The sequence below is a fragment of the Oncorhynchus clarkii genome, chromosome 11 (assembly GCF_045791955.1).
Source record: "Oncorhynchus clarkii lewisi isolate Uvic-CL-2024 chromosome 11, UVic_Ocla_1.0, whole genome shotgun sequence".
Taxonomy (NCBI): domain Eukaryota; kingdom Metazoa; phylum Chordata; class Actinopteri; order Salmoniformes; family Salmonidae; genus Oncorhynchus; species Oncorhynchus clarkii.
In genome coordinates this window covers 16,182,546-16,193,104 of record NC_092157.1, presented here as the reverse complement: position 1 = coordinate 16,193,104, position 10,559 = coordinate 16,182,546, and the positions used below count along the sequence as shown (strand labels likewise).

At 45.7% G+C, this 10,559-nt stretch overlaps 1 protein-coding gene across 2 annotated transcripts in view; it reads right to left on the bottom strand.

The window, feature by feature from the left end:
• Window positions 1-1,544: 1,544 nt before the first annotated feature.
• The window catches only part of LOC139420271 (mitogen-activated protein kinase kinase kinase 15), a 160,623-nt gene continuing 151,608 nt past the window's right edge, over window positions 1,545-10,559 (bottom strand). For both annotated transcript variants that reach the window (XM_071170170.1, XM_071170171.1), the window contains 6 exons: window positions 7,452-7,557; window positions 7,114-7,360; window positions 6,610-6,722; window positions 6,388-6,494; window positions 2,908-2,984; window positions 1,545-2,483 (listed from right to left, as the gene is read on the bottom strand). In XM_071170170.1, coding sequence (XP_071026271.1) covers window positions 2,393-2,483; window positions 2,908-2,984; window positions 6,388-6,494; window positions 6,610-6,722; window positions 7,114-7,360; window positions 7,452-7,557 — 741 coding nt within the window. In that variant the 3' untranslated portion in view covers window positions 1,545-2,392. The remainder of the gene's footprint in view (window positions 2,484-2,907; window positions 2,985-6,387; window positions 6,495-6,609; window positions 6,723-7,113; window positions 7,361-7,451; window positions 7,558-10,559) is intronic.

Here is a 10,559-nt window from a genome sequence, read left to right as displayed (position 1 = left end):
TGGCAGCATCATGCTGTGGGGATGTTTTTCAGTGGCGGGGACTGGGAGACCAGTCAGGAATGAGGGAAAGAGGAACAGAGCCAAGTACAGAGAGATCATTGATGAAAACCTGCTCCAGTGCATACAGCCAAGACAACACAGGAGTGGCTTTGGGACTGACTGAATGTCCTTGTGTGACCCAGCCAGAGCCCGGACTTGAACCCGATCGAACATCTCTGGAGAGACCTGTAAATAGCTGTGCAGCGACCCTCCCCATCCAACCGGACAGAGCTTGAGAGGATAAGCAGAGAATAATGGGAGAAACTCCCCAAATAGAGGTGTGCCAAGCTTGTAGCATCATACCCAAGAAGACTCAAGGCTGTAGTCGCTGCCAAAGGTGCTTCAACAAAGTACTAAGTAAATATTTGAATATTTCAGTTTTTTATTTTTAATACATTTGCAAACATTTCTTAAAACCTGTTTTTGCTTTGTCATTATGGGGTATTTTGTATAGATTGAAGAGGGAAAAACCTATTTAATCAATTTTAGAATATGGCTGTAACGTCACAAAATGTGGAAAAGGTTAAGGGGTCTGAATACTTTCGAATGCACCGTAGATCAGAAACAGAGAGGGTAAGAGGTTAGGAGGAGTCAAAGTGTGAGTGGTAGACTCAGGGACTGAATCACGGTCTCCGGTGGGGAATAGCACTTGTGTATAGAGCCGGAAATGTTACCCACTAAACCACGGCTCTACACCATAAGTCCTAGAGGCCTTAGAGGCCTAGACACATTGAGACCGCGCATACGATAATCACCCAAGGTTAGAGTAGAGCGTAATCAGATCCAGAGAGATAGTTGATCATCAGCAGCAGGAAGGGATGGTGTTAGTGTTATCAGGGGCATTCTTAGAACATCACAACATTCTATAAATAACCACAGATTCCAGGTCTAAAAATAGTAACACGAACAAGGACTATGTGGCTTTATAAGTCTGAACCCACAGGGATGTAATGCAGGGGAAACACCTTTATTCACCTTTTTATTTGGTGAATCGCATTCAATCACCTACTACACATTATGAGCATTAGCCTTACTTACCGCCTGTCATCTGGAATGTTGTTCAGCGTTTACCCATCTTTTCTACCATTACTCCCTGCTACTGACATCATACCAACACCATCAACCAGACCTCTGATCTTTACCCTATGTCTGTCTGCATTCTATAGATCTTAACTTACGTGATCTATTTTATCAACTGAGTGTTGTCTCTGTTAATAATGAGTGCATCTGAACTGAGGGTTATAGATGTGTGTTTACAGAATGTTGTGGGGATGCTTTCCACAGGAGTTTCCATTTCGGAGTGCGTGTGTTTGCTCTTCAAAACTCTGGTCAATGTTTATCTCAGGGTTAATCTCTCGTTAACCCTCAGAACAAAGACGTACCAGAAAGTAGTCATGGTTACCGCATAGTTTCTTAATATTATGCAAGTACAAGCTTATTTTTGGGTTGTGATGGGGGAAGTAAAGTAGCTCATGCAGCATTAAGTTATATTCATCAAGAACCAATGAGTATATATCATTTATTGAAATGACCTTGGAACAGCTGTAAATCGTGCATATTGCACCTTTAAAGTAACACATTGAAATCACATGAAGACATCTAAAACATGAACACAGCTGGACTAAAACATGAAAAGCCACAGACCTGTGCTAACTACAAACACAGTTCTACACTATAGACCTCTATACTATACACGTCACTATACAGAATTAGAGAGACCAAAAAATAAACACTACATTACAGACTGGTTGTCTGGTTGTGTGTGTAACTAAATGCCCACTGCCTCTCTTGGCTAGGGCCACAAACTTCCTGGTGCAATACAGGACCAATGAGCAGGCAGAATTTGGCATGGGACGAAACCTAAGAAGCACGTGTGGTGTACATAACACGCACACACACACACACACTCAATCACACACTCAATCAAACACATACACAACAGTTTGGTCTGTGTGTGCATGTGTGCATGCATAGAAATAGAACGAATAGAATGGGTTTGCAACCTCTAACCCTGGCAATTTGACTGGTAATAATGGGTACACTCGCAATGGCTACCTGGTATTGTGTTGCAATAATTCCCATGGTAATATAGAATGTTCATTCAAATGATGCTAACTGATGTGGCTCATGGAATGTATTTTTTTGTAATGTCAGTTGAGTTGATTCAACAAATCACAACACAGATTGATGGGTACACTTCCAGCTTTCACTTCCTGCTTTGCCCCTATGGGTACACATGCAATGGCTGCCTGCCCAACCAATATCCCATCATTGACTTGAATGGGGACGCCCGTTCTATTCATTCTATTTCTCTGTGTGTGAGTGTTAAGGCAGTCGTAGTTCATGTATCCCATCATCCGTCATCTTTGGAGTCATCCCTTGTCAGCCTCTCTCGCTCTCTGTGCCTCTGGATACCCCGCCATATACGACACAGCACCCCACCCCTTCTCACCACACACACACACACACACACACACACACACACACACACACACACACACACACACACACACACACACACACACACACACACACACACACACACACACACACACACACACACACACACACACACACACACACACACACACACACACACACACACAGGGAGAGAGAAAAACAAAAATACAGTATTAATTAAAGTGTGTTGCCACAGGTTCTACTACGTGATGATACACACACACACAGGCACACATACACACACACACACACGCAATGACACACCCCCACACGCACACGCAATGACACACACACCCAATGACACACACACACACACACACACACACACACACACACACACACACACACACACACACACACACGACACACAATGACACACACACAGACACACACACACACAGTAGTTACCGTAAGCGTAGGTAGCGCAGGTCCTCCTTAGTGACATCATTAAGGACATCGCTCAGCGTGTACTCCTCCATTACAAACTGAGACAGAAACATCAACTACATAGAACCATACTAAAACCAGTAAACAACCATACCAGAGGAGGCTGGTGGGGGGAGCTATAGGAGGATGGGCTCATTGTAATGGCTGGAATGGAATACATGGAAAGGAGTCAAAGATGTGGTTTCCATATGTTTGATGTATTTTATAACATTCAGTTTTCTTACTGCTTGCATTTTGTATTGATATTGATGTGTGTATTTTCTGTAATGAATTTAATTTGGGGCTCATCTGTAAAAGAGACCTTGGTCTCAGTAGGACAACCTGATAAAATAAAGGTTAAATAAAATGTATCCCATTCCAGCCTTTACAATGAGCCCATCCTCCTATAGCTCCTCTCACCAGCCTCCTCTGAACTGTACTACAACTCAAATACATAACTGATATATGAACATAAAGAGCGGATATGGGATGTAATAAACTAAACAACCAATGGCAAACTCAACTCAATAACCAATAAAAACACGACCTACACATAAACACTGACACACGCAAGGATGAAATTGTGGTGTAAATATTGGGGGGGACAAACAATAGACGGGGGGGTCCTCCCCCAGAATTGGTTTTTATATACACTGCTCAAAAAAATAAAGGGAACACTTAAACAACACAATGTAACTCCAAGTCAATCACACTTCTGTGAAATCAAACTGTCCACTTAGGAGGCAACATTGATTGACAATAAATTTCACATGCTGTTGTGCAAATGGAATAGACAACAGGTGGAAATTATTAATTATCAATTAGCAAGACACCCCCAATAAAGGAGTGGTTCTGCAGGTGGTAACCACAGACCACTTCTCAGTTTCTATGCTTCCTGGCTGATGTTTTGGTCACTTTTGAATGCTGGCGGTGCTTTCACTCTAGTGGTAGCATGAGACGGAGTCTACAACCCACACAAGTGGCTCAGGTAGTGCAGCTCATCCAGGATGGCACATCAATGCGAGCTGTGGCAAGAAGGTTTGCTGTGTCTGTCAGCGTAGTGTCCAGAGCATGGAGGCGCAACCAGGGGACAGGCCAGTACATTAGGAGACGTGGAGGAGGCCGTAGGAGGGCAACAACCCAGCAGCAGGACCGCTACCTCCGCCTTTGTGCAAGGAGGAGCAGAAGGAGCACTGCCAGAGCCCTGCAAAATGACCTACAGCAGGCCACAAATGTGCATGTGTCTGCTCAAACGGTCAGAAACAGACTCCATGAGGGTGGTAGAGGGCCCGACGTCCACAGGTGGGGGTTGTGCTTACAGCCCAACACCGTGCAGGACGTTTGGCATTTGCCAGAGAACACCAAGATTGGCAAAATCGCCACTGGCGCCCTGTGCTCTTCACAGATGAAAGCAGGTTCACACTGAGCACATGTGACAGAGTCTGGAGACGCCATGGAGAATGTTCTGCTGCCTGCAACATCCTCCAGCATGACCGGTGTGGGGTGGCATTTCTTTGGGGGTCCGCACAGCCCTCCATGTGCTCGCCAGATGTAGCCTGACTGCCATTAGGTACCGAGATGACATCCTCAGACCCCTTGTGAGACCATATGCTGGTGCGGTTGGCCCTGGGTTCCTCCTAATGCAAGACAATGCTAGACCTTATGTGGCTGGAGTGTGTCAGCAGTTCCTGCAAGAGGAAGGCATTGATGCTATGGACTTGCCCTCCCGTTCCCCAGACCTGAATCTAATTGAGCACATCTGGGACATCATGTCTCGCTCCATCCACCAACGCCAGGTTGCACCACAGACTGTCCAGGAGTTGGCGGATGCTTTAGTCCAGGTCTGGGAGGAGATCCCTCAGGAGGCCATCCGCCACCTCATCAGGAGCATGCCCAGGTGTTGTAGGGAGGTCATACAGGCACGTGGAGGCCACACACACTACGGAGCCTAATTTTGACTTGTTTTAAGGACATTACATCAAAGTTGGATCAGCCTGTAGTGTGGTTTTCCACTTTAATTTTGAGTGTGACTCCAAATCCAGACCCCCAGGGGATGATACATTTGATTTCCATTGATCATTTTTGAGTGATTTTGTTGTCAGCACATTCAACTATGTAAAGAAAAAATAATTTAATAAGAATATTTCATTCATTCAGATCTAGGATGTGTTATTTTAGTGTTCCCTTTATTTTTTTGAGCAGTGTATATAAAATGCCTTTCCTGCAATTCTACACAGTTTGACATTACTTCTTATGCCTGTCTTTAAGGTTATTTTGAAGGGTATACGGAGGGGTATTTTGAAAACCAAGTATAAGTGCAAACAACTAACTTCCTGCATTTCAACACATTTTGACATGGGGCAGATTTCTTTTTTTGCACTTTTATAATGCAATTCTAAACATTTTGTCATGAGTCAGATAAAATGTTGCAGTTTTAAAGCACATTTCCTGCAATTCTGTACATTTTGTCATGGGGTAGAGAGAAATATGTGCTGTTTTAAAGCTCATCTCATGCTATTCTTCACATTCACCATGAGGATGAGAGAACATTTTGCAGATTTAAAGCCAATTTCCTGATACTCTACACATTTTGCCATAAAGCTGAGAGAAACTGTTGCAGTTTTAAATGAACTGTCCATCAAAAAATGTATATTCTGTTAACTCATACCCAAATAAAGTTGTTGGCTCATTCTACACTGGTATTTGTGGTCAATGCATAAATTTGTGGAAAAAAAACGTCAAAAACCCCACCTCAAACTTACGTCTCAAACAGACCGTTTCAAAAAATGATTGCTATTTCCTCATAGAGGAGCTGGCCAATCAGCGGTCTACTCGCATGAATATTTTTATTGACCGGTATACGCCAACGCCATTCTGTTGTTGGGGTGCGCCCACACCAATCCAACACAGAAAATATGCTTTTAATTACATACTTAATTACCATTTTTGGAAGAATATCTATTGTAATTAGTTATAGGTCATATTTTATAGAAATCTGTAAACACTGGACAGTTACTTTAAAGGTTTACTTTGTGCAGAAATGCAAAAAGAACATATTTAAACTGTATAACTGATCAATGCACCATCATACCAGGTCATTTAATGCTATTGAATGAATAAGACACTTGGCTACAGAAGTGACATTTCTTACCGATCTCTACAGCTTCCATCTAAAAAACATATCCTGTGAAATTACATCAATAGCTTATCTAACGAATAAACTACATCTGTTGCGGCAAGTATTGCCAGAATGACACATTGTGCCCAAAGTCGACCGTTAAGGCTAATTTCCTCAAATTCTACACATTTTCCCATCGCTTATGACGTGTTCATATGCTATCGGGAGGGCCACCAACCTATTTATTTATTTTAAAGAAATTATTGTGGGGGACATGTCCCCCCATCCCCCGTGGCAATTTCAGCAATGGACCCACAACACAAACACAATGTAGATGGATCAACCTTGTCTATGGTGTCTGCATCTGCACTCTGGTCTTTCAGCCAATCAGTGAGCTGCTTATCAGGCTCGTGGTCAACTGGGACTTGGAAGATAGAGGGAGGAGGAACGTCTGAAAAAGAAAAAAAGAGATGGAGAGAGAGATGGGGAGAGACAAGTTACCAGGGATACCAGTGTGTGTGTGTGTGTGTGTGTGTGTGTGTGTGTGTGTGTGTGTGTGTGTGTACCTGGGGGTCTGTATCTGACCCTGACCAGCTCTAGGTCATGTTGTCTTTGCTGTAGTGTTGTCTTCAGGACCTGCTGGTACTCTCTCTCCCTGTGCAGCAGTTCCTCCAACAACCTGCAGGGGGCAGAACAGGACAGCCATTCCACATATTTCTTCTATTCCATTACTTGGGCTCGAGGCGCTACAAGGCCACTTCATTCATAATCCGCTATTCATCAAACCCTCTTATCTTGAAGCACTTAGGCTCATTCATTTTAAGTAGGACAGACAACCCTTGATCAACATGAAATAGAAACCTCAGCCTCTCTTCATTGATATGTGTGTATGTGTATACACTATACAGTATTTATCTGTGTGTGCGTATATCATAATACAGTATTTATGTGTGTGTGTGATACAACTGATTATGTTTGGATTCCAGGTGAGAACACACACAAACACACACACACACACACACACACACACACACACACACACACACACACACACACACACACACACACACCGGTTGGTCTCCTGTTTGAGCCGGCCCAACTGGGCTCCGAGAGGCTGTGAGCGCAGAGGCGGAGGCGGGGAGGAGAGGGTGGAGCTGAGCGTGCTGACTGCTGAGGTCACCACGGGTTCGGGGGTCACAGCATGGTCGTCTGGAGGCGTGACCAATACAGGGCCAAACTCTGTCTCCTCCTCCTCTTCCTCCTCCTCCTTATCTGGTCCCTCGCTCTCCGAGGCCGGGCCGAAGTGGGTCTGGAGCTCTACAGGGAGAGTTAAAGGTCAGGGGTGAAGTGTTAGGTTGCTACAATTCAGCAAGTTTTTGTTATGAGCGCTTTAGCAGTGACCACACACCTGGTATGAGGATGGTGACTGCAGCCTGTACTGCTCGTCTGATGATGTTGTCCATAGCAAACATCCAGTGAGGTTTAATATGATGGTTCCTCAGGACCTTGTTCACCTTGAAAACACACACACACACACACACACACACACACACACACACACACACACACACACACACACACACACACACACACACACACACACACACACACACACACACACACACACACACACACGCACAAGATGAGCTCCAAAAGTATTGGGACAGTGACACATTGTTGTTGTCTTGGCTCTGTACTCAAGCACATTGAATTTGGTCATGGGGTTAAAGTGCAGACTGTCATCATTCATTTGAAGCTATTTTCAATTATACCACTTTTTGTACATAGACCCCCCCATTTTAGGGGACCAAAAGTATTGGGAAAGCATACAGACCTGCTTTAACTCAGCAACATTTGTGGGTTTTCAAGCATGAACTGCTCGTTTCAAGTCCTGTCACAACATCTCAATTGGGTTTAGGTCTGGACATTGACTAGGCTATTCCAAAACTTCACATTTGTTGCTTTTGAACCATTTTCATGTAGACTTGTGTTGGATCATTGTCTTGCATCAGCTCACAGACGCCTGCCATTCTCCTGTAGAATTCTCTGATACAGAGCAGTATTCATGGTTCCTTCTATTAAGGCAAGTCATCCAGATCCTGAGGCAGCAAAGCATCCCCAAACCATCACACAACCACCACCATGCTTGACCGTTGGTATAAGGTTTTTACTGTGGAATGCACTGTTTGGTTTTCACCAGACATAACGGGACCCATCTCATCCAAGAAGTTGACTCAAGTTTGCCAAAAAGAACCAGGAAGCACCTGGATGATCATCAAGACTCTTGGAAGAATGTTTTTTGGACAGATGTCATGTACTGTCATGTTGTGTCTTGTTTCTGTCCTTTCTCTTCACCCTGTCTCCCTCTGCTGGTCGTGTTAGGTTACCTTTTCTCCCCCTCTTTCCCCCAGCTGTCCCTTGTCTTCTCTGACTACCTCGTTCACCCCTTTTCCCACCTGTTCCCTTTTTCCCTCTGATTAGGTCTCTATATCTCTCTCTCTTTCTGCTCCTGTCTTTGTCGGATTCTTGTTTGTGTTAGTCATGCCTGAACCAGACTATCGTCATGTTTGCTGCAACCTTGTCCTGTCCTGTCGGAATCTGCCGGTCCATCTGAGCCTACCTATGTTTGGTTATTAAAGAAGCTCTGTTTACATTAATTCGCTTTTGGGTCCTCATTCACGCACCGTAACAGAAGAATCCGACCAAGAATGGACCCAGCGACTTCGGATCCTCTCCACTCAGCCGTCGAGATCCAGGGAGCGATGCTAGGCAGACACGAGCAGGAATTGTCTGCTGCTCGACATGCCGTTGAGACCCTGGCCACCCAAGTCTCCAACCTCACAGAACAGGTTCACCATCTCCGCCTCGATCCACCGGCCACTTCCAGGGCTTTCGAATCTCCGGAGCCCAGAATCAATAACCCGCCGTGTTACTCTGGGGAGCCCACTGAATGCCGCTCGTTCCTCACCCAGTGTGATATTGTGTTTTCTCTCCAGCCCAACACTTACTCCAGGAGCACTGCTCGTGTCGCCTACGTCATATCTCTCCTTACTGGACGGGCTCGTGAGTGGGGCACGGCAATCTGGGAGGCAAGGGCTGAGTGTACTAACCAGTATCAGGACTTTAAGGAGGAGATGATACGGGTTTTTGATCGATCTGTTTTTGGGGAGGAGGCTTCCAGGGCCCTGTCTTCCCTATGTCAAGGTAATCGATCCATAACAGACTACTCTATTGAGTTTCGCACTCTTGCTGCCTCCAGTGGCTGGAACGAGCCGGCTTTGCTCGCTCGTTTTCTGGAGGGTCTCCGCGCAGAGGTTAAGGATGAGATTCTCTCCCGGGAGGTTCCTTCCAGCGTGGATTCCTTGATTGAACTCGCTATTCGCATTGAGCGGCGGGTTGATCTTCGTCACCGAGCTCGTGGAAAGGAGCTCGCGTTCTCCGTTGCCCCCCTCTCCGCATCACTACCATCTTCCTCTGCCGGCTCGGGTGCTGAGCCTATGCAGCTGGGAGGTATCCGCATCTCGACTAAGGAGAGGGAACGGAGAATCACCAACCGCCTCTGTCTCTATTGCGGTTCTGCTGGTCATTTTGTCACTTCATGTCCAGTAAAAGCCAGAGCTCATCAGTAAGCGGAGGGCTACTGGTGAGCGCTACTACTCCTGTCTCTCCTTCAAGATCCTGCACTACCTTGTCGGTCCATCTACGCTGGACCGGTTCGTCAGCTTCCTGCAGTGCCTTAATAGACTCTGGGGCGGAGGGCTGTTTTATGGACGAGACCTGGGCTCGGGAACATGACATTCCTCTCAGACAGTTAAGGGAGTCCACGGCCTTGTTCGCCCTGGATGGTAGTCCTCTCCCCAGGATTCAGCGTGAGACGCTACCTTTAACCCTCACTGTTTCTGGTAATCATAGCGAAACCATTTCTTTTTTAATTTTTCGTTCACCTTTTACACCTGTTGTTTTGGGCCATCCCTGGCTAGTTTGTCATAATCCTTCTATTAATTGGTCTAGTAATTCTATCCTCTCCTGGAACGTCTCTTGTCATGTGAAATGTTTAATGTCTGCTATCCCTCCTGTTTCCTCTGTCTCTTCTTCACAGGAGGAGCCTGGTGATTTGACAGGGGTGCCGGAGGAATATCACGATCTGCGCACGGTGTTCAGTCGGTCCAGGGCCACCTCTCTTCCTCCACACCGGTCGTATGATTGTAGTATTGATCTCCTTCCGGGAACCACTCCCCCCGGGGTAGACTATACTCTCTGTCGGCTCCCGAACGTAAGGCTCTCGAAGATTATTTGTCTGTAGCTCTTGACGCCGGTACCATAGTCCCCTCCTCCTCTCCCGACGGAGCGGGGTTTTTTTTTGTTAAGAAGAAGGACGGGTCCCTGCGCCCCTGCATAGATTATCGAGGGCTGAATGACATAACAGTGAAGAATCGTTATCCGCTTCCTCTTATGTCTTCAGCCTTCGAGATCCTGCAGGGAGCCAGGTTTTTCACTAAGTTGGACCTTCGTAACG